The sequence below is a fragment of the Myxine glutinosa genome, chromosome 4 (genome assembly GCF_964187855.1).
Source record: "Myxine glutinosa chromosome 4, kmMyxGlut1.1, whole genome shotgun sequence".
Taxonomy (NCBI): Eukaryota; Metazoa; Chordata; class Myxini; order Myxiniformes; family Myxinidae; genus Myxine; species Myxine glutinosa.
Genome location: NC_136264.1, coordinates 79,217,358 through 79,242,723, shown reverse-complemented (window position 1 = coordinate 79,242,723; position 25,366 = coordinate 79,217,358). Strand labels below are relative to the sequence as shown.

Genomic DNA, 25,366 nt, shown 5'->3' with positions numbered 1-25,366 from the left:
AAATTTAACCAAAGGCAACTTCAGATCATTCCACAAAGCCCAGAAATAAGTGTGCATTCACTCTCCTGAGCCAGAAAACAACATCTGTCCAACATAAAGAATGAGCTTTCAAACTTGTCTCCCTCCTCTAAAACCTGATGGAGCTTTGTCAAGTCTGTCTCTGGTGTATACTCCCCTTCCATCCCTTCCCTCTCTTCAAATGGCACCACAGCCGACTCCGCTTGTGATAAGGCCAAATGCCTCAATTCTGTGTTTGCTTCCAAATATTGTGTCCCCCAAACCCACGCTCGTTTGTACCCACCATACCCAGCCACAACCAACTGCTCCTGGACTCTGTCCTTTGGACCTGAGAAGGTGGAGAACTTCCTGGCAACCCTAAACTCTGATTCTGATTCTACAACTGGACCAGACGGCATCAGCTCACGTGTTCTAAAAACCTGCTCTGCTGCTCTTGCACATCCTGCTCCTTTTACCCCATCACTTGCCTTAGGTCATCTTCAATCTGCTTGGAAAACAGCCAACATCACCACCTTAAATAAACATGATGCAAAATCCAATCCACTTACCCACAGACCTATCAGCTTACTTCCAATTAGCAGCAAGGTCATGGAATCAATCATCACAGTTGACATCATCCCAGATCACCAATTTGGATTCAGACCAGGTCACTACTTTGGACATGCTGCTACTACTCTCGCAACAATTGCTGGAAGCCGTCAATGTCAAACATGAGATCAGGGGGTGTCCCTCTAGTCTAGACAGTTTGGGCTTTCAAGAGTCCTGACACCCTCTCCATATTCTCTGCCTATGCCATCCAAGATAAACTCCAAACATGTCATACCGACTTCCTCTACTCTCGTGGCCGTGTGGCGTGGCCCAAACATGTCTTCCTCTACATGTGGCCCAAATCAAGACTCACTGCTCACCTCCATCACTACAGAATCACTGCTCAAAGCAGCTGTTTACCAACATCCCAGATCAAGCAAAGTTGAAAAATCCCATCCAAACCAGATCATATCCCCCATCCAAAACAATCATCTTCTCCACACCATATTAACAGACCCCCACAAAAATAATTTTCCCAGTTGTTTGAGAGTTTGCTTTGTATGCAAAGTCAAGGCTCGTGGAAGAGCCAGTACACACTGAACAGATAAGGACGCAACAAGACAAAAGGAACAGCACCGAGAGTGGGGTTAGAGAAAACACCAATAGTGGAGTTGAAGGACAAGATAGGGGGAGACTTGGACAAACAATGGGTGCGAGAAGGAATAGGGCAGGAATGGTCGCATGGGGTACACAAAATATACACAGAAGGAAACTTTCAGGGGTGGAAGGACCTGGAAGGAGGAGGGCTTGGGCTAGGAATAAAAAGGGTAGAAAAGATCCATGTTCTGGATTGGGGAAGTTCGTTCTGCATCCATCTGGTCTACACCTGCATTCTCTCCTAACCTTCATCTCCAGTTTGTCCAACTCTGTCTACTTTGTACCTCAGCCCTACTGTTGGTGTCCACCACCTCTCCTCCCCCCAACCTCCTCTTACTGCTGTTGCGTCCTGATCCATTGTCTTCGAGTTCTTCCATAAGCCTCAACTTTTCACAAAAAATAATAATAATAACACCTCAAAGTCTGCATGCAAAAATATGTACCGCTTCAGTTGGCGTCTTCTTCAGTTTCGTTCTGTCGACCTTCATGGTTGTTGCATCAAAAACAAATTCAAGTAGAGGGAATCTGCAATGAGAAATTAAGGCAAAGGAGTTAAAGTATTTTTTTCTCTTCTTCAAATGCCTTTCACTGCTTAGAGCAGAAAACTACCAACAACAAGAGCAAAAAAACCTTGGCATGCCCTACAAGATCTTCAATAGAACAAGCACAGCCACTATGCATGTTTGAATACACATCAAAAGGAAAAGGACAAAATGCAAATAACTTTTGCTACTTTGTCAATCATACACTCAGCAAGTTGGGGGTAAAGCATATTTACCATTGTAAATTAATGATCTACATATCACTTGCCTGTATAAAAAAGGAAACCACAAATACAGGTTTAACTGGACTACAACTAGTTTCCACTAAACGTTTAACTATAGTGAAGTCCATGGCGTCCCATTGCAAATCCCGAAGCTTCCCCTCAAAAGCAAAGTTGCAAAAAAGTTTCACCAGGAATGACCCAGTATGACAGACAGGATTACAATATCCACTTCCCCAATTCACCAGACTTGGTAGTTGTGATCACCACATGGCACAAAGGTGCAAGAGCAATGTCATTTTTGGACCCACCCCCTGGGAAAGGGTAAAAAAGGTGAAATACCAAAACGGCAATCAAGGGCACATTTTAAAACATTTTTAATGAAAATTTGTGTATTCAATCAACATTGGGGGACGTATGAAATATGCAATGATTTTTTATTTATTTTTGACGCCTGGTTCATGCCTCAGGAGTGGGGCTTGGAGTCATAGGGGTCAAAACATGAGAAAAATAAATTCAAAAATTGAAAATTAGTCATTGCTGGTGGAACCCTTTGCAATCTTTCAACTTTGCCTTTAGTTGGGAAGCGTGGGGATTTGCGATGGTGCGCCATAAACTTCGCGCTGGTGTTTGTTTTGTTACCCTCGCCAGAGGAGAGGGTATTGCATTTGAGTCTGTTTGTCTGTTTGTCCGCACACAATAAGTACGCTTTTCTCTGCAACCGTTGGTCCTATTGACAAGAAACTTTCACCATAGGTGCACCTCCTCCTGCAGAATATTTTATTGATAATTATGACATCATAGGTCATGTGGTACGGGCACCATCTTGTCCTAAATTGTGTCCTAAATTCCAATTACCACCTTAAACAGCTTCAATGAAACATCGGGCATGGCTGACCATTTCAAAAGAAAAGGTCAAACTACCTATAGCGGCTGACCCCACAAAACAGTAATGTTGTACCCCACTCAAACTCCGCGCATTCCCTGCCCAGCTGAGTCCGGGTGAGTCAAGCTGGGTTTGGCTGTCAACTCAGACACAAACTCAAAGACATTTCCCTGTCACACAAAATTAAGTAATCACAGTATTTTTCAAGTGTGTGCGGTAGAAATAGGTCTCTTCCAGTGTCCTAAAGGGTTTCCTACTTTGGTAAAATAATAAATATTTGCTTTTGAACAAATGCGTGAAGAAACCATTAGCGCTTCTTCTTCGCCTCTGAAAGATGCTTTTAAAACAAGCAACTTTGTGATCAAACAAGCAAATCTTTTTCCAAGTAAATATATTGCTGTTTTTCCAAGTAAACCGATTATAAAACATTATTATAACCAAATAAATCGCTGTAGTCAGATGCAAAACGATACCACCTTTCCAACGGTACCATTTGTATTATTCTACTTCAGCAGAAACCCAATAGAATGAAACATTATGGAGAAACTTAGTTCCTTCTGTATGTAGATCAAAAGACGAAAGGAATGGAAATAAACTTTGCACGATCCAGAAACTAATTAATCACTGACAAGTCCTGCATTGAACATATATTGTATTGTATTGCATACAGGACTGGAGCAGCTGTACCCGGCAATGCAGCTTAGATTGAAGCCGTGCATTTTCAACACCCATGCCTGCGACTGATTTACGTGCGCTTGAATGTCGCTCTTTCACGAGGATCGATAGTGTTAAAAAAAAAATTAGGAAACTTGCCCGATTTCTCAGCCGATCCAGGAACTGGCAAATTTTTGCCAAAATTACCAAACCAACGAAATGAAAATTACCAAAACAGCGGGACAGCAAAGCCACAGGTAGGGACAACAAGGAAGGGCATGAATAAAGAGGAAGAGTTGATGAAAACAGTAACCTGCAAATATGACAGTTGGTTTAAGTTGGATATAGGGTGGCAGCTCAGAATCTTCTCACCAAAGTATACTCCAATACAACAACAACAACAACAGGCATTTTAAGGCCATTTTCCCTGCAACAGCGGGGGTTAGCCTTGCACAACAACAACAGGCATTTTAAGGCCATTTTCCCTGCAACAGCGGGGGTTAGCCTTGCGGTCCCCATGACAATGTTGTCCATTTTGCCCAATTTTCTGCATTTCCCCTTGTTAACCCCCTTGCCCGCATTTCTTCTTCGACCATCTTTAGCCGTGTCTTTCTCGGTCTTCCCCGTCCTCTACTTCCTTCTACATTCATTTCCATCACTCTTCTCAACCAGTCACTTTCATCCTTCCTCAACACATGACTAAACCATCTCAACCTGTTTCTCTTCACAGCATCCATCACAGGCTCTATTCCCATCATCTTTCGCAATTCATCATTTGTGTCCCTCTCTCTCAACGATACTCCGCACATCCACCGAACCATTCGCATTTCCACCCTTTCCAGCCTTCGTTGCTGCTCCACGTTCATTACCCATGTCTCGCTCCCATAAATATTGTTACAGACACGACTTTGATGTTAGGGTGGGCCGAGCGGAATGGCCGCCGTGTCCGCACAAGTTACCCGATTATACTCGAACGTTGCCGAGTCGCGCTACGCTGAATCAATGAAGGAAAAGGACACAACGGCTGGGACTAAAATGACACGACACCAAGGGTTCAGTTCTCAAGACCTCCGGAGGAGGTTATATTAGGGCGGAAGGTTAGATTACAGGAATGAGAGGGACAGCATAGAAAGACAGGCACTTAGACACACTTATCTTATTCCCTGACAGACGACAGATAAACAGGACAAAACTGACTCACACGGGGATTGATGGCAAGGAAAGGCAGAATCGATGGCTCCAGGTGCACCTGGGCTCAGGGCAGGATCGACCCGGTCCGGTCTAGAGATGCGGGGAGGTCGCAGCGCTCGGATGTGGCGATTGTCTTCTCAAGCTGGGGGTGCATCTGACGTCACATCCGGTAAGTCGCCGCATATATCCGGCGGGGAGTGACACGCCCTCGGCTCGTTAGCTCCGCCCCAGATGGAATCGGCCCGTTGCTTCTCATTGGGTGCGTGCGGGGGGGTTACCGGCTCCGCCCTTGACGAGGGGCCGACAGGCAGCCCCTTCTTGGTAACCCCGTCGGCGCACATGGGTAATGGCGGCTAACCGAGCCGGAGTGAGGACGCACACTCCCCGCACGCCGCGCCGCGCCCCTCTGTTGTTGTAGTTGTTGTTGTAGTTGTAGTTGTTGTTGTTGTTGTTGTTGTTGTTGTTGTTGTTGTTTGGGGAAGAAGATGGGAGGAGGTATGGGAAGGTCCTAAACTCACTACTGGTGCCATATAATCACATTCCGGTGCAACGAAGAGTCAGAATTAATGGAAACGAGTCCTTAACTGACATAGACTAAGAATAACTAGCAAGATGTCCGAAAGTTGTCTACGTGAGATGCGGTGGACCTGGGCACGACATTTAATGGGGGAAAAAGGGGAAGGTCGGTTCTACAGAGTGTTATTTACAGGCAATGGGACTAGGGAATGGGGGATTGGGGATAGTTGGGGAGTATTGGGGAAATAGGGGAATATTTACAAGCGGATATGGAGGCCAAATGCCATATTCGCAACATTGCACCCTTCTCTACCCTCGGGGCGTCCCGACCCGATAAATTTTTACCTACTTTAGTGTGGCACGCAGATGTAGTTCCCTCTACTATTAACTCTACCCTGAGTGCGACAGTTTTACAGATATTCACAAATGAGTAAATATGTCCCCCTGCGACGTTGCACCCTTCTCCTCACAGAAACACACCCACAGGATAACCGAATCCGGAAAGAATTCGCAAACTAAACATACAGCCGGTAGGGAGCATTATTTACAAGACTACGCTGATATTTACACTACGATCCAGGACCTGTTTTTGGAGGAACACATGCAGATGTTATGCATAGAGAGAGCACGCATGCCAGCATCGATACACCAACCCACGAGTGCTCTGTGGCCTACGGCCTTTAATAATGTGCAGAGCACCCCTTCCAAGCATCAAAAGCACCACCCCATCACACAGTGAGCACCATCCGGTGCACCAATAAAGTGTTTATAAATCACCGGTGGTGTCGCAGCCGGCCGATGTTCTGCCGCTGGTCTTGCCTTCATGTGGTGCACTTGGCCTTCTTACTTCTTTAAAAAAATCAAGAAAGGCACCAACCGCGTCCATTTCTGTATTGTGGCCGTCAGGGGCCAACTAAGAGTGGTTCACCTGTTTGGCATAGGTGCCACGTTGACCCATAGGTCCTTCCACGGGTGGTGCTTGGCCGCAAAAGAACTGCGGTCCATTGTGGGTGGCCACAAACATTGCGGTCCATATGGTGTATCGATCCCGGCAGCAAGCAGCGAAAGTGCAGGCCCACAACTGCGTAGCCAGCACCTCTCTCTCTACCCCAAAGCCAGATCCTCGGAGGTGGGAGACAAAAGAAGAAGACAAGTGAGTAAGGTGGTAAGGGCGCAAAAGTGCACGCAATATAAGATGATGCACACTGGGGGCACATGGGAACCAGGTGAGACAGGTACGTTCCTACCGTACGCCCCCCCCCCCCCCCCCACCAGGTAACCTACATGGCCCCTCCCTTACCCCTTACTGTATCCACAAAACACAACACTACCCATAAACATCTACTTTACAAATCAACAAACATCCCTACTGTCTTCCCCGTTCCTCCCATAAACCAAATTCGTCTTCTCTCCCTCCTAACCAATCAAATTTGCCATTTTCAACTTTCATCAAAATTTGCCATTACCAATTCATCATCAGTCCCTCCTAGGGAGGGAGAGATGGAATCACCCCAATGTCTCATCCACGTCGTGATGCGTCTCACAAATCCAACAGCAATTCTCATTTCCTGCACCAAAACAAAGAAAACACAGGTGTGGAGTCATCATCATCACCACAGGTAAGTGGCTGCGTATGGTGCGACAGGTTCATCAATCCTAACTATTTCCTAAATGACTTTACAACTTTACACTACCCGGGGTCTTTCTCCGGCCAAACCATTGGCCCTCTTACACTATGGGTTCTAAAAACCAATTCCCATTGGCCAAACTGTGGTGCTTTTCAATTTGGGGTCTCACTCCCCCGATTCATCTCCCGGTGCCCTCGCACAATTTCTGGGCTGTGGCGTGTACCTCTCCCAGCGGGTCTACCCACCTGCACACCTCCACCACTGCAGTTGCCTCCGAGCTTACCTGCTCCTTACCCTAACCTAACTACCTGGGGAAGGCCCTCTGGAGCTCTCCCCACTCGGTGCCCTCTCTGGCACTGGGCTGCCCGATCCACACCCGGGATCCTCAGGCACCCACTCACAACTACCGGCTCCCAGAGCCCACCTGCGGCCTCACCTGGCCGACATCCTCACAGTGGTGGAGTGCCCAACCAACTACACACACTAACAGGCTACACGCCCAGCCATTTCCACGACACTAATGCACCCATCCACAACACCATTCTGCTACCGCACCACAAATGCCAATATCCAACCACAATTTACCTGTACCCTCTACCTAACACTTACACTACCCGCCCTGGGTATCCGTGATGGGGGTCCACTCTTCCCCCATCCACACCACTCCGTACCACTTACTCCAACTCTCTCCACACACCTGTACTTGCACACCTGTGCTCTCACACCTGGTGCCACCTGCACCCTTCTCTCCCCAAGCGCCTTCGCGCTGATCCACCACACTCACTACTCATCCATTGCTCCACACACCTGTCCAGTTGCACACCTGTGCAATCACACCTGTTCAATTCTCACACACACGGCATCATCTCAGCTAACTACTCCCTTCTAAAACTTGCGCTTCCCAGTCGTCCCTTTAAACTATTGCGCTCCCACGTCATTATCATCCACACTAAACTACCTGCGTCCCCACTACAGGTATCAGTCACTAACTAAACTTAACGTTACCTAATGTCATCTTCTAGGGCCCTATCAATATAACCTAACCCACCCGGGCTAGTTTTCACTGCCATACACCCTGTAATCTATTGCTCCTTTGCCCCACATGGGAAGGGCGGCAGGGATGCCAGCCTTACCCACCGGGCCCATCGCTCACTACCAATTTTTGCACATCAAATTTCAACAAATCAAAAATTTGCCAATCACTGCCCATCATCTGCCAATCATTACTGCCACTCCTTTGCCAATCATCAAATTTTGTTTTTCTCTAATTTCGGGGCCAAAACACTAACCTCATCACCCAGTCTACTCACTACTGCCTCTCGGTGCGCCAATTCCCGTCCAAAGCCCGGCTTCGTAAAGCCAAGCCATGAATGCGGGTTGTTTGGTGCCAGTGGCTGGACACGTCCCGCATTCGGTGCAGGGACGGGGGCTTACCCGGGCCGAGATCCCACGCACCACCTCGGCGTGGAGCCATCCAATTGCCCGATCTCGACCTGCCGGCACGTCTCACCAAAAAGTGGTCGCCATGACGACCCTTTCTATCGGGCTGCCCGCTCCGCCTAGTGGAGCACGGACGCGGCCGTTCCACGCGAGGCCCAGCGTGGATCGCGCACGGCGGTCCTTTCGAACCCGCCGTGGCTCGGATCCCCGCTGGTTCTCGCGGCACGCGAAGCCCGGCACGCACCGAGGGCCCGATTCGGCTATAAGTCGCCCTCACCGCTAAACCGGTTACCGTCGACGCCTCACCTGGATGCTTACAAGCATACGCTACCCCTTTCTTGCTCATACATGCAGCCGTTTCCATGCTCCTCGTCGTACCGTTTCTTACACACCTCGGTACACTCATTCCGCTCGCCGACTTGGTCACACACCCGACCACCGAACACTTTGGCACACATTCGTTGGTCGCACACCTCTCCAACACACCTCTTCGCGCCCCCTCCTCAGTCACCTCCTCTGTGACAATCACAGGTGTGCTCTCATTCGCACACCCAACCACGTGCCTCACTACCAATTCCAGCGTGCATTCCCACTCACGCTCTACCATTCCAGGTGTGCTTCCTTTCTCACCTGTCACAACCAACTCACGCTCCGTGTCACTCTTACTCCTCTCACCACCACTCTTGACCGCGCACTCACCCTTAACTCTCGACAGCACACTCTTTCCTCATGCACCCGTCCGTTACACACCTTTCTCGCGCACACCCTCCCGTTACATCCTCTGTAACACTCACCACAGGCGTACACTTCCTCGTTACATCCTCTGTAACACTCACCACAGGTGTACACTCTCTCGTTACATCCTCTGTAACACTCACCACACCGCGCTTCCATGTACCCCCTCGCACACGCGCTTCGACCAACTCACTCTTGACGGCACACTCACTCCTCGGCGTGCACTTTTTCCTCACACACCCCATGGTCGGACATTCTCGCACACCTCTTTTTTCGCACACCTGACCTGTCACACACTTCACCAACGGCCTTTCACGAACACCCGGATCCAAACCAATCCCCAAGCTTCTTAAATCCCCTGGCGCATCATACGCACGACCATATTGGTCACCACTTACACCGGGTCCTCTTCCTCTTCGCTTCTCCTCCATCACCTGCGAATCCCTCATCCGGTTAATGAGCACATCATCACGATCCAAACACAGACTTTGGACCAATTCTTTTATCTCCTCTTTTATCTCTTTCTTATCCCCTCTCCGTCGCTTCTTAATTTCGCTCACCCCTTCTTCCACTTCTTCTAATTTCTGCTTCACCTCTTTTATTCCCCGGTACGTCTCCTCAAGCTCGTCCTCTAAGGCTACCTTGACCGTTTCCATGTGCGTCCTCACCTGCCGGTCCTTCGTCTCCATTACCTCTATCACCTCGTCCAGCCTCGTTGTCAGTCCCTCACGTACCATCTGACATTCCCTCTTCGTCGCTACCAAGTCATCTTTTAGTTCTTTCTGTGTCGCTTTTAAACCTCCTAATACCGCAGTGTTCCTTTGAACCTGCTCCACTAACTCCGTCTGTCCCACCGTCAGCTGCTCCACCTCCTGCGTCAGGTCCTCTATGCCCCCTTGTAACTTTACAGTCCCCTTTCTCACCTCCTTCTCCATGTGCTCCTTACAGTGCCTCACCTCCTCGCGCACTCCTCCGACCTCCTCACTCACTCCTCTTCTGATCTCCTCTCCCATCACTTGCATCTCCTGTCTAGATGCCACCCTCATCTGCTCCATTTCCTCCCTGTGAGCATCCAGTTTGGTTTCTACCCCCATTCTGACCCCCTCTATCTGCTGCCCCATTTGTTTAACTTCCCTTTCCGCTTGGTCCTTCATGTCCCTCAATTTGCCTTCCATACTGTTTTCTAACCCCTCTAACCCATTTTTCACTCCCTCTATCTGATTCTCCTGGGCAGCCATTCTATTTTCTACCCCCTCTAACCCCTTTTGCATCCCTTCCATTTGATTCTCTTGAGCGGCCATTCTGTTTTCTACCCCCATTAACCCATTTCTCACCTCTTTTATCCCGTTGTCTAACCCCTCAAAATTATTGTCGAACTTCCCAAATTTCTTGTCTAACTCCTCACCGGTACCCCTCGCTTCGTCCCTCATTACCCCCATTTGGTTTCCCATCCTGTTTTCCATCCCTTTGAAATTATCGTCTGTTTTTACCATAAAGGCCATCATCTGTTTCATAAACAGGTTCCAATTCATTGGCATCTCGGGTTCGGCTACCGCGACCACGGCCGCGGCTAAATTTGGTGCCGCTACACCCACGTGCGCGACAACGCTATTTTGCGACCCTGCCGCCCTCACTGCTTCGCTCTCCTCCTGTCCCTCATGTCCCTCAATTTGGTCCTGGACCGACCCTGCCTCACTCTCCCCTACCGGACCCCAGCTGTCTTGATCCGCCATAGCGCGACCTTCAAAATTCGGGTTTTTATTTTCGTAAAACAAATTCAAATTTCGCCGTTATAATTTCGAGCGGGAAACGCGCTCCGGGTCGAATTCTACCTCCCCAACACCAATTGTTACCCTAGTGGTACAATTGGTGTTCCAAAATTTGGGCCTAATAAATTTAGTCCCGGGTCCGAATTCCACTCCTCGACACCAATTGTTACAGACACGACTTTGATGTTAGGGTGGGCCGAGCGGAATGGCCGCCGTGTCCGCACAAGTTACCCGATTATACTCGAACGTTGCCGAGTCGCGCTACGCTGAATCAATGAAGGAAAAGGACAACGGCTGGGACTAAAATGACACGACACCAAGGGTTCAGTTCTCAAGACCTCCGGAGGAGGTTATATTAGGGCGGAAGGTTAGATTACAGGAATGAGAGGGACAGCATAGAAAGACAGGCACTTAGACACACTTATCTTATTCCCTGACAGACGACAGATAAACAGGACAAAACTGACTCACACGGGGATTGATGGCAAGGAAAGGCAGAATCGATGGCTCCAGGTGCACCTGGGCTCAGGGCAGGATCGACCCGGTCCGGTCTAGAGATGCGGGGAGGTCGCAGCGCTCGGATGTGGTGATTGTCTTCTCAAGCTGGGGGCGCATCTGACGTCACATCCGGTAAGTCGCCGCGTATATCCGGCGGGGAGTGACACGCCCTCGGCTCGTTAGCTCCGCCCCAGATGGAATTGGCCCGTTGCTTCTCATTGGGTGCGTGCGGGGGGGTTACCGGCTCCGCCCTTGACGAGGGGCCGACAGGCAGCCCCTTCTTGGTAACCCCGTCGGCGCACATGGGTAATGGCGGCTAACCGAGCCGGAGTGAGGACGCACACTCCCCGCACGCCGCGCCGCGCCCCTCTGTTGTTGTAGTTGTTGTTGTAGTTGTAGTTGTTGTTGTTGTTGTTGTTTGGGGAAGAAGATGGGAGGAGGTATGGGAAGGTCCTAAACTCACTACTGGTGCCATATAATCACATTCTGGTGCAACGAAGAGTCAGAATTAATGGAAACGAGTCCTTAACTGACATAGACTAAGAATAACTAGCAAGATGTCCGAAAGTTGTCTACGTGAGATGCGGTGGACCTGGGCACGACATTTAATGGGGGAAAAAGGGGAAGGTCGGTTCTACAGAGTGTTATTTACAGGCAATGGGACTAGGGAATGGGGGATTGGGGATAGTTGGGGAGTATTGGGGAAATAGGGGAATATTTACAAGCGGATATGGAGGCCAAATGCCATATTCGCAACAATATTAACACTTCTCAAGCATCCACCTTTCCCTTCAGCTTCAACGACACTCCCCTACTCGTCAGCACGCCACTCAGTTCCCGAAACTTCTTCCATGCACATCTCACTCTAGCAACCGTTGGAGTCTGATCCACCTTCTCCATTCAGCATGTCTCCTAGGTAACAAAATGTTTTCACACCTTCTAGCTTCACGCCGTCTCCAAGATCCAACTCAACATTTCCTCCATCTGTGCACACCTTACACTTGAATGTAGCTGCCACACTGGTTAATGACCCTCTCAAACCACTACATTTTTGATGAACCCACTCAGCGCACATTAGACATTGAATGGAATTCACTCCGACACCCTTCCTGCACACAGCACACAGCCACTTCCCAGTTCTTTCCACCTCACCACATGCTTTACCACTTGCCATCACCTTCGTTTTTCCGATATTCACCTTCAGACCTTTTGTCTCCATACATTCCTTCCACTTGTTCATCTTCTCCTTCAGTCCATCCATACTTTCTGCAATCAGCACCAGATCATCTGCATACAACAACTCCCACGGTAAACCCTCCTTTACATTCTGAGCCAGCACCTCCATGACAGCTACAAATAGTAGTGGCCTTAGTACCGACACCTGATGCACTCCCACCTTCACCTCAAACTCACCACTGTTCCCGTCCTCCGTCCTTACAGCTGTGCACGCTCTTTTTACATTGCCATCACTACTCTCATCAACCATTCCTCCACTCATAACTTCCTCAATGCCCATGTCACTACTTCAGGTGGAACCCTATCGAATGCTTTCTCCAGATCAACAAACCCAAGAAACAACTTCTTCCTCTTCTCCATGTACTTCTGCAACTGCCTCAATAAAAAGCACGTCTGTCGTTCCTCTTCCAAGCATAAATCCAAACTGCATTTCATCAATCTTCACTTTCTTCCTTATCCTCCTCTCCAACACCCTTTCCAATACCTTCATTCCATGCTCCAATAACTTTATCGCTCGATACGAGCCACAGTCCAGAGGGTCACCTTTCCCCTTGTATCGAGGGACGAGGGTACTCAGTTCCCAATCCACTGGAATGCGGCCTTCTTTCATCACCAGATTGCAGATCTCTGTCATTCTCTTCACATTCCTTCCGAGGTCGGCTAATTGAGGACCAGTTCACTGGTAATTCCCTGCTTGTCGTTAAAGGCGGCAAAAATGGTTGGCGTCAGGAAGGGCATCCGGCCGTAAAACATTGCTTCAAAAAGGGGACCGAAAAAACAACAACAACCACAGTTCCCGAAAAAGGCCAACCCCCGCTTGCGGGGACCCCGCTTGCGGGGAAAAAATGGCCTCTAAAGGTGGTTTTTGTCATTCTCTTCACACCCCAATTTCCCGCTGCCTTCAACATATATCCCACAACTCCTGTTGGCCCTCCCGCTTTTCTACTCTTCATTGCTTTTATCGCTTCCTCAACTTCCTTCTCGGTTATATTCTCTGCCGGTCCTAAAACTGGGTTACTCTCCATGTTGCCATCCCATTCATTCTCTGCATTCAATAGTATTTCCATGCATCTCTTCCATCTTCCTTTAATTCCATCTGGGTCCACAACGATTTGTCCCAATTCATCCTTCAAGCAACTCACCCCCATCACATCACACCTCTCTTTCGCTATCTGCTTTGCAATCCTGAATACAGCTCTCTGACCCTCTTCCAAATCCAAGCGTTCTCCGAACATTTTCCTACATGCCTTCTGTGCCTTTGCTACCTCTTTCTTTGCAGTCTTCTTGGCTGTCTTACAACTTTCATGCTCTGCTTTTTCTGCCCCCATACCCTTCGCCTTCTGCCACTCCTTGAACTTCTTCCTCTTCTCATCAATCTTCTTTCCAACTTCATCATCCCACCACCATGTTTCCGAGTCCTTTTGTACATCCACATACCTCACCAACGGCTCCCAACAGACTATCTTTCATTGACATCCAACCACTTTCAAGCTCAACCACATCATCCTCTACCATATTCAGCCTCTCTTTTAATGCCTCCCTCACTGTCACCTCTTCCAACCTCCACACCTTCATTCTCGGTTGGTACTTCACCCGCCGAGCTCTCCTCACACCTTTCACCCTTATGTCGCAGACAACCAAGTGGTGCTGTGAAACAGCCTCCTCCCCCGGGATCACCTTTGTGTCCCGGAGGTGCCCCCTATCTCGCCTACGCACCAGCAGGTAGTCAACAGTTGTCGTCGACCCACCTGACGTATATGTAACAAGCTTATTATCCTCTTTCTGGAACTGAGTATTACAAATCAACAAATCAGGTCCATCAACAAACTCCAAAATCCTTTCACCTTCTCCATTTCTCACACCATCTCCGTAACCCCCATGAACTCCCTCAAAACCGGCCATACTCCTTCCCACATGTCCATTTAGGTCTCCTCCTACCACAACAACTTCCTCATCTTTCACGTTTTCCATCAGCTTCTCTATAGCACACCAGAACTTGTCCTTCTCTTCATCGCTCCGACCAACCTGCGGAGCATATCCCGAGATGACGTTCACCAAGAGCTTTCCAATCATCATTTTCACCATCATCAACCTATCACTCACTCTGGTCACACTCGCCACACTGTCTACAAACTCCTCAGAAAACAGGACACCAACACCATTCACACCTTCTGGGCACCCTTGCCACACAAACTTGTATTTCTGTCCCTGCCTACCCTTCACCATTCTCACACCACTTCCCTTCCATCTCGTCTCCTGCACACAACATATGTCCACTCTTCTTCTGACCAATACTTCCACCACTTCTCCTGATCTCCCTGTCATTGCCCCTACATTCCACGTCCCAAACCTCAGAAACCGATCTCCACGTCGGGCATCAGACGTTTTGTCATCATAAATGGAATGATTTCCACCCTTGCTTTGATCGGGTTCCCCACCTTGAGTTTTGACGAGAGGGAGTGGGATCCCCCACAGGGTACTTCGGGCTGTACCCTGCCCATATGTCGTTGTAATTGTCATGGTTCTCTTTTTGAGGCAATGTTTTTATGGCCGGATGCCCTTCCTGACGCCAACCCTTTTAGTCGCCTCTTACGACACGCAGGGATACGGTGTACCTATTCGAAACCGGCGTACACACCGGTTAAAGTATACTCCAATAGTTAATTCAAATCAACTTGATGCATAATGGAATCCAATTGGAGATCATTCAACTGTACTTATTTGGGGGGAGAGGGGGGCAGTAATACAACTACAAAAAAGAAGTAGTTATTATTTTGAGAAGAGGAAACAGGTAAATGTATCGGATGCCAAGGTAAATCACACATGATCGAATATGCAGCAAAGGTAAGGAGGACAGTGTCGTTTGTTTTAGCAAGGAGTGAGTTTTGACCATCATCAAAGATTACAGCACATGCATTGCTCCTGCAATGCTACAATTATTGCCGCAACATCTCCGGGTGGTAGTGCTTCGCATGGTCAGTCAGTTCTTGAGGATGACAGAATCAAACATCAAGAGCAATAAATGAACACAAAGCGATTTTCAAAACAAAAATAAACTAGAAGGGCACTCACAGCACATACCTCCACCAGCCTGAACACGTTACGTTTTAATGTCCGACACCGATAGGCCGGATTTGGATTCAGACCTGAACTTGAATCAAATCAGCTTGTTTCTCATCATCTAACCAACTTGTCCACAACTTTTTGAAATATCATGAGCTATATATCTCGTTTTGGCCCCATCTCTTCTCAATGGTAACGAATCGGTTTAAAAAAAAACATTCAAATTCTCGTGTGCGGATTCAGATCTTCACGAAAATCGAATCGAATCGTCCTTGTCAGAAACCCAACATGTACACCAAGTTTTGTCCCAATCCGTCTATAACTATTTGAGATATCGGGCTCTAGATTTTGCTTTCAGAATTATTGGAATCTCCCACGATGAAGCTATCTCTGAGGGCCTTTCACTCACTCACCGCAGGCAGGTTGGTGGTCTCTGTCTTCTTCCGACTCCTCTCCGGCCTTGCACCCCCAGCTCTCTCTGTGCTCTGTCCCCCAAATATTCCTACAGTTCGCACAAGATCTGCCAGCAAACCCTCTGATGGTTAAACTGCCAAAATCTCGGCTGTCTGCTCACCTTCACTCTTTCATTCCTCTTTTCTCCCACCTCTGGAACAAACTCCCTCACTCCCTTCAATCCCACTCCTCCCTCCAGGTCTTTAAAACAGCTGTTCACCACCATCTCTTATCTTCCCCCATCCAAAACCTTGATCTTTTCTACCCCCGCTAATTCACCCCAGATCCACCTTGTTTGAAATTCCAACTTCTTTCCTGGAAGTCCTGGCAGTGTCCATATGTTTTATACCTCTCCCACCCCCCCCCCTTCCCATGCCCCTCCCCAAAGCCCTCTCCCTCTCACAGATCTCTCGATGTCTCCATGTCTCTCGGTCCCTGCTCTCAAATGTTGCGTTTGTGTCCTTCCCCCTCTCTCCCCATCTTGTCTACCGCTCCCGATGTTATATGTTTTATGTGTCGGTTTGTCTTTCTGTGTGATTAATGTTCGCTCTTTCACGAGCCTCGATCTTGTATACAAAAAAAAAGAAAAAAAAGATCGTTTTTAGCCTCAAATCCATTGCAAAGAATTACTTTAAAATTCTCGTATCCGGATCCGGATCTTCACCAAAATCGAATCGAATCGTGCTCGTCAGAAACCCAACCTGTGCACCAAGTTTCGTCCCAATCCGTCTATAACTATACACAAAGAATTAAGTTAAGCACCCCCCCCGTTTTTTTACAACCTCGCACATTACAAGTTTGTTGTCGTCAAAACAGTGTAATATACCCATGATATTGCTATATTTTCTGGAGAAGTGATATTATGGTCACATAAAAACATAACAATCATGCCGTTTTCAATATTTTATTCTGAATAATTTAAGGTGAAATTTTTTGGGAATTTTAGGCATATTTTCACCTCAATTTAAGTATGGAGCTATAGGTCCATCACGGACAGTGTGGATGACGTTTATGTTTTCTAACGTACAGTCATTGTTCTGAGAAGACCTCTAGCGATCTTTGCGTCAATAACGTGTGTAGGACCCACGTGATCGGATCACTGACTCAACCCTACGTCTCATAGACCCTGTAAGCCGTCGTATGCGTTGCTGTGGCAGGTTGTTCCATTCCCGATGTAATGCACGTTCCAATTCATCCAGATTGGCTATTGGAGGGACCATCTTCGCAATTTGTCGTCCCAACATGTCCCAAACGTGCTCGAGGGGGTTCAACCTGCCACAGCAACGCATACGACGGCTTACAGGGTCTATGAGACGTAGGGTTGAGTCAGTGATCCGATCACGTGGGTCCTACACACGTTATTGACGCAAAGATCGCTAGAGGTCTTCTCAGAACAATGACTGTACGTTAGAAAACATAAACGTCATCCACACTGTCCGTGATGGACCTATAGCTCCATACTTGAATTGAGGTGAAAATATGCCTAAAATTCCCAAAAAATTTCACCTTAAATTATTCAGAATAAAATATTGAAAACGGCATGATTGTTATGTTTTTATGTGACCATAATATCACTTCTCCAGAAAATATAGCAATATCATGGGTATATTACACTGTTTTGACGACAACAAACTTGTAATGTGCGAGGTTGTAAAAAAACGGGGGGGGTGCTTAACTTAATTCTTTGTGTATATTTGAGATATCGGGCTCTATATCGTTTTTAGCCTCAAATCCATTGCAAAGAATCACTTTAAAATTCTCATATCTGGATCAGGATCTTCACCAAAATCGAATCGAATCGTCCTTGTCAGAAACCCAACCTGTCCACAAAGTTTCGTCCCAATCCGTCTATAACTATTTGAGATATCGGGCTCTAGATCGTTTTTAGCCTCATAAATCCTTTGTAAAGAATCACTTTAAAATTCTCGTATCCGGATCCGGATCTTCACCACAATCTACTCATTTCGTTCTTTTTGCACACCCAACCTGTCCACAAAGTTTCGTCCAAATCCGTCCGCAACGTTTTGAGATATCTTGCTCGCAGACAACCGACGGGTGAAAACATAACCTCCGTCCACCTTCGGTGACACAGGTACAGACAGGTACATTCTGAAAGGTGCACATATTGGCTTAGAAAATAAAATAAAGCAAAAACTTCCCCATATTGGGTACACCAAAGGTACATCAACGGCACCAGCACGAGTACAATCCAAATGCAAGTGAAGACAGATTCTAAAACGAGATCCTCGACGTTTTGTCATCTATCTGACAATGCGAATGTCGGCGTTTTGAAACAAAGACAGCTTTTCTGCAACGAACTACTTGCCCTGTGTAGCGTTTTGAAGGGAAATATTTACCTTAAATCCACATTACGATCAAGCTTAACTAAGCTGCCAGTAACTCGAAAAATAATTAATTATTTATCACGTTTTGGACTCAAACTGTACAAGTACCATCCATCCAGCACCCCCAACCCCAATTTCACACTCCTCCCAATCCCAACCTCTCAAATCGACCGTTATATCTGAGCAACGATTCAAAAGATCAAATTTAAGATGTACTAAACGTCAAAACTACATAAAGTGGAATAAATCTACATAAAGCATTCAACCTCAAATGGCGTTTGTTCAATTCTCGGTGGTTTTAAATGTGAAATTATTTAGACCGGTCACGGGCCTGGTTGTTACTGTTAGGGTTACAACCCCGCTGTAACGACCGTGCTCTTTCGGCAAGTAAGCAGCTAATGGAAACTATTCGAGACGACGTCCCAAACGTCGGTACTTGTTGCCCTCAAACCTCTGCCACGTCTCCTCGATCCGTCACTCGGTTTTGGAATCTCTTCCGAAGCGCAATGCTGGAACACGTGAAGATGTATAAATAAAACACCGTCTAGAGTTTAAAATAGCACAATTACTGCGATGTTTACGTAACGCATCGTGAGAAAACGTCGTTCGAAACCACCGGCAAATGCTAACGTTACGATGGAAGATAAACCAAAGATTGACGTGCACGTTGACGATTGATGGACGAAAGGACATCGCCGAGGCCCGTATTCCACACGATTTAGACGGAGACGTCAAACAGAAACCCTCGAAGTAATTTAAACTCAGACACGCTAAATCATGATTGGCCTAACTAGCTCGATCGCCGCCTCTTCTCCGGCCCTTCCCGTCTCGGCTAATCTCAATAAGCCGCCAACGCTCGATAAAAACATCGCGCAGGTTCCCGTACCACTTTCGCCGCCGTTCATGTGGCCATGCCAGCCGCTTGATGCCGAAGGCCGGCGCCGCAGCAGACTCTCCCTCGCTTGAAAATGGCGCCCAGAGCACACGGCCGAGACGACACCGTCTCTTCAGGCCGAGGCTTGAAGAAACGATCAGGATTCCTCAGGCTCGGATTGAAGTCTATGAGGTAGCGCAGCTCCTCGTACGGTTCTGAAAAGGGTCCCAGGACTCACAAGAAACCTGTTATTACCACAGAGGTTCACCAAAGCGCGCCAACTACCTTCACACAGAAGCTTTTCGCCATGTTAGATCACAGCGACCCTCCCTTTGCCAACCACTTCTTCTTCCTCTTATTATAATTTTTCTATTCCCTGAAAATTTTAAATTAGCATCTCAACGAGAACATTTAAAATATAAGATGATTCCTCGACACAAGCTTAATTTTGAATTTTTAAAAAGTCATTCACATGCCGTCCGAGTTGCCGCACGCCGGCCAGGGCCAAGGTGTCCTCTCTTTTCCATTCTCTTTCAACAGCCACCCAACTGACGTTTTTATCCTCCCACTTTTATGGGATTAAATAAAACATTTTCTCTGCCATCCGTACACGATTGTGCATTCATCGTCGACCCTCTGAATTTTAGGCGCTCTTTGAAGATGGGCTTGGTGGCATCTGCAGATCACGAGGACTATAGCTTGGTGGCATCTGCAGATCACGAGGATTATAAAGCTTGGGGCATCTGCAGATCACGAGGACTATAGCTTGGGGGCATCTGCAGATCACGAGGATTATAAAGCTTGGTGGCATCTGCAGATCACGAGGACTATAGCTTGGGGGCATCTGCAGATCACGAGGATTATATAGCTTGGGGGCATCTGCAGATCACGAGGATTATATAGCTTGGGGGCATCTGCAGATCACGAGGATTATATAGCTTGGGGGCATCTGCAGATCACGAGGATTATATAGCTTGGGGGCATCTGCAGATCACGAGGATTATATAGCTTGGGGGCATCTGCAGATCACGAGGATTATAAAGCTTGGTGGCATCTGCAGATCACGAGGATTATAAAGCTTGGTGGCATCTGCAGATCACGAGGATTATAAAGCTTGGTGGCATCTGCAGATCACGAGGACTATAGCTTGGGGGCATCCGCAGATCACGAGGATTATAAAGCTTGGTGGCATCTGCAGATCACGAGAACTATAGCTTGGTGGCATAAAGCTTGGTGGCATCTGCAGATCACGAGGACAATAGCTTGGGGGCATCTGCAGATCACGAGGACTGTAGCTTGGGGGCATCTGCAGATCATGAGGACTGTAGCTTGGGGGCATCTGCAGATGACGAGGACAATAGCTTGGTGGCATCTGCAGATCACGAGGATTATAAAGCTTGGTGGCATCTGCAGATCACGAGGACTATAGCTTGGGGGCATCTGCAGATCACGAGGACTATAGCTTGGGGGCATCTGCAGATCACGAGGACTATAGCTTGGTGGCATTTGCAGAGCACGAGGACTATGGCTTGGTGGCATCTGCAGATCACTAGGACTATAGCTTGGTGGCATCTGCAGATCACGAGGACTATAGCTTGGTGGCATCTGCAGATCACTATGACTATAGCTTGGTGGCATCTGCAGATCACGAGGACTATAGCTTCGTGGCATCTGCAGATCACGAGGATTATAAAGCTTGGTGGCATCTGCAGATCACGAGGATTATAAAGCTTGGTGGCATCTGCAGATCACGAGGACTATAGCTTGGGGGCATCTGCAGATCACGAGGACTATAGCTTGGGGGCATCTGCAGATCACGAGAACTATAGCTTGGTGGCATTTGCAGATCATGAGGACTATGGCTTGGTGGCATTTGCAGATCACTAGGACTATAGCTTGGTGGCATCTGCAGATCACTAGGACTATAGCTTGGTGGAATCTGCAGATCACGAGGATTATATAGCTTGGTGGCATCTGCAGATCACGAGGACTATAGCTTGGGGGCATCTGCAGATCACGAGGACTATAGCTTGGTGGCATTTGCGGATCACGAGGACTATGGCTTGGTGGCATCTGCAGATCACTAGGACTATAGCTTGGTGGCATGTGCAGATCACTAGGACTATAGCTTGGTGGCATCTGCAGATCACTAGGACTATAGCTTGGTGGCATCTGCAGATCACGAGGACTATAGCTTGGTGGAATCTGCAGATCACGAGGATTATATAGCTTGGGGGCATCTGCAGATCACGAGGATTATATAGCTTGGGGGCATATGCAGATCACGAGGATTATAAAGCTTGGTGGCATCTGCAGATCACGAGGATTATAAAGCTTGGTGGCATCTGCAGATCACGAGGATTATAAAGCTTGGTGGCATCTGCAGATCACGAGGACTATAGCTTGGGGGCATCCGCAGATCACGAGGATTATAAAGCTTGGTGGCATCTGCAGATCACGAGGACTATAGCTTGGTGGCATCTGCAGATCACGAGGATTATAAAGCTTGGTGGCATCTGCAGATCACGAGGACAATAGCTTGGGGGCATCTGCAGATCACGAGGACTGTAGCTTGGGGACATCTGCAGATCACGAGGATTATATAGCTTGGTGGCATCTGCAGATCACGATTACAATAGCTTGGTGGCATCTGCAAATCACGAGGTTTATAAAGCTTGGTGGCATCTGCAGATCACGAGGACTATAGCTTGGGGGCATCTGCAGATCACGAGGACTATAGCTTGGGGGCATCTGCAGATCACGAGGACTATAGCTTGGTGGCATTTGCAGATCACGAGGACTATGGCTTGGTGGCATTTGCAGAGCACGAGGACTATGGCTTGGTGGCATCTGCAGATCACTAGGACTATAGCTTGGTGGCATCTGCAGATCACGAGGACTATAGCTTGGTGGCATCTGCAGATCACTAGGACTATAGCTTGGTGGCATCTGCAGATCACGAGGACTATAGCTTGGTGGCATCTGCAGATCACGAGGATTATAAAGCTTGGTGGCATCTGCAGATCACGAGGACTATAGCTTGGGGGCATCTGCAGATCACGAGGACTATAGCTTGGGGGCATCTGCAGATCACGAGGACTATAGCTTGGTGGCATTTGTAGATCACGAGGACTATGGCTTGGTGGCATTTGCAGATCACTAGGACTATAGCTTGGTGGCATCTGCAGATCACTAGGACTATAGCTTGGTGGAATCTGCAGATCACGAGGATTATATAGCTTGGTGGCATCTGCAGATCACGAGGACTATAGCTTGGGGGCATCTGCAGATCACGAGGACTATAGCTTGGTGGCATTTGCGGATCATGAGGACTATGGCTTGGTGGCATCTGCAGATCACTAGGACTATAGCTTGGTGGCATGTGCAGATCACTAGGACTATAGCTTGGTGGCATCTGCAGATCACTAGGACTATAGCTTGGTGGCATCTGCAGATCACGAGGACTATAGCTTGGTGGAATCTGCAGATCACGAGGATTATATAGCTTGGTGGCATCTGCAGATCACGAGGACTTGAGCTTGGTGGCATCTGCAGATCACGAGGATTATAAAGCTTGGTGGCATCTGCAGATCACGAGGACTATAGCTTGGGGGCATCTGCAAATCACGAGGACCATAGCTTGGTGGCATTTGCAGATCACGAGGACTATGGCTTGGTGGCATCTGCAGATCACTAGGACTATAGCTTGGTGGAATCTGTAGATCACGAGGTCTATAGCTTGGTGGCATCTGCAGATCACTAGGACTATAGCTTGGTGGCATCTGCACATCACTAGGACTATAGCTTGGTGGCATCTGCAGATCACTAGGACTATAGCTTGGTGGCATCTGCAGATCACTAGGATTATAGCTTGGTGGCATCTGCACATCACTAGGACTATAGCTTGGTGGCATCGGCAGATCACTAGGACTATAGCTTGGTGGCATCTGCAGATCACTAGGACTATAGCTTGGTGGCATCTGCAGATCACTAGGACTATAGCTTGGTGGCATCTGCAGATCACGATGATTATATAGCTTGGTGGCATCTGCAGATCACGAGGACTATAGCTTGGTGGCATCTGCAGATCACTAGGACTATAGCGTGGTGGCACCTGTGAGATCATGAGGATTATATAGCTTGGTGGCATCTGCAGATCACTAGCACTATGGCGTGGTGGCATGTGTAGATCACTAGGACTATAGATTGGTGGCATCTGCAGATCACTAGGACTATAGTTTAGTGGCATCTGCAGATCACTAGAACTATAGCTTGGTGGCATCTGCAGATCACTCGGACTATAGCTTGATGGCATCTGCAAATCACTAGGATTATAGCTTGGTGACATTTGCCCTGCCCATTGTATGACCACAGATGTTTTGATTCAGTTATGGAAACTGTCCGTTCTCAAATTAAGATTTTATAATTATGTGCCAACTATTTATTGTGTATGCAATTGTATAACGGAATGTTTGACCTCCCCCAAACGTCGACCACCTCTTGTGAGTTGTGAAACCAGACATGTTAAGCGATAACAGCAGAACAAAATTTGACACCACAGGCCTGGTCTCGCAGAGGGCCAGTCAAGGTTGGCCAGAACTTTCTCTACCTTCTCAAGCGAAAAAGTCAGTGTCTAGGACGCAGTATGAATGCAAGGATAATGTGGGGGCAGAGAGGAAAAAAAAATTTTTTGCATAAACAATCGAGGCTCGTGGAAGAGCCAGTATTATTAGTACACTGAACGGGTCAGGACAGCAGGAGAAAAGGAACAGTTGAGAGAGGGGGAAAGCACCAACAGCAGAATAGAAGGTCAAGATAGAGGGAGACTTGGAAAACCAATGGGTGTGGGGAGGAATGGGGGGCAGGAGGGGATGCATGGAGTGGACAAGATGGATACAGAATAAAACTCTCAGGAGGGAAAAGTAGACATTTGGAGTTGGGGAGGTTAACGACGGTAGAAAACATCATTGTTTTGGATCGACGACGATCTGATATGGTGATGAACAGCTATCTTGAAGACCTGGACGGAAGAATGACATTGAAGAAAATGTGGAAGTTGGTTCAGCAAGCGGGAAAAAAGAGGAACGAATGAGTGTAGGTGATGATCCTGGATTTAGGTACTTTCACCTGAGGGGGGTTGATAGATAGTGGACCATGTGTGCCCTGCAGAAACCTGGGGGGACAAATCCCAGAAAGAGCAAAGGGTACAAGACCAGAAAGGAGGAGGAAGAAGACCGAGAGACCACCGACCTATCTGCAATAGCGAAGTGGATAGACCCATCAAGCTGAAAAAGATGTGAGGAAGGGGAGCCAGCACAATACACCATCAAGCTGCGAATGAAGGCTTGCATGTGGATAGGAGTTCAGGTGTGCCAAGGAAGGACTTTGTATGACGGAGAATGCTCAGGCAGTGGCTGGCTTTGGTGGCCAACTTTGAGATGTGGTTTGCCCAATAAAGATCATGGCTAATAGTGAGACCCAGGAGTTTCATTGACTGAACCTCCTCAAATGGATCGATAAGAAAGTAGATGGGGGGATTTGCCTGACAGTCCTTCTGGCGAGAGATAGATGGGGGTTTGCCAGACAGTCCTTTCGGAGAGAAATTATCATGACTGAAAGACATATTCCATGTGTTTGAACAGCTAGTCATTTTTTTCAAGGTCTGAAGAGAGGGAAGAGGCTGCAGCCTGTCTGTCTGAAGGATGACGGATGTCACATCACAGGTTCGAGTCAAATAGATAGAGAGGATTTTCCAGAGAGTCAGCGAGATCATTTATGACAATCAGGAATAGGACTGGGCCCAGAAACACTGCCTTTTGGTAATCCATCCTTGACAAGGAGAGGGGATTAAAGGATTCTGTTGAGAGCCACACATTGGCTACAACAGTAGAGAAAGCCAGTATGCCATGTGTGGAGTAGGTCTTGGATGCCATAGACAGAGAGTTTGGAGAGTAAGGTGGGATGCCAGACTTATCAAAAGCACGAATATGACCAGAGAGACGGCCCTGAACTCATGCCCGACATTGAGGGCCTCCATCCATTGTTGGAATAGTAGAAGCAGGATGTCCAAGGTGGAGTGACCTGGTCTAAAACCAAATTGGTGATCTGAGAT

The 25,366-nt window shown here is 47.8% G+C and overlaps 1 protein-coding gene across 8 annotated transcripts in view; it reads right to left on the bottom strand.

Moving 5' to 3' along the window:
* The window catches only part of HUWE1 (HECT, UBA and WWE domain containing E3 ubiquitin protein ligase 1), a 334,325-nt gene extending 314,716 nt beyond the window's left edge, over positions 1-19,609 (bottom strand). For all 8 annotated transcript variants that reach the window (XM_068112748.2, XM_068112754.2, XM_068112750.2 and 5 more), the window contains exons 1-2: positions 19,267-19,609; positions 1,647-1,728 (exon numbers count right to left, since the gene is read on the bottom strand). In XM_068112748.2, coding sequence (XP_067968849.2) covers positions 1,647-1,691 — 45 coding nt within the window. In that variant the 5' untranslated portion in view covers positions 1,692-1,728; positions 19,267-19,609. The remainder of the gene's footprint in view (positions 1-1,646; positions 1,729-19,266) is intronic.
* Between the last annotated feature and the right edge of the window lie 5,757 nt (positions 19,610-25,366).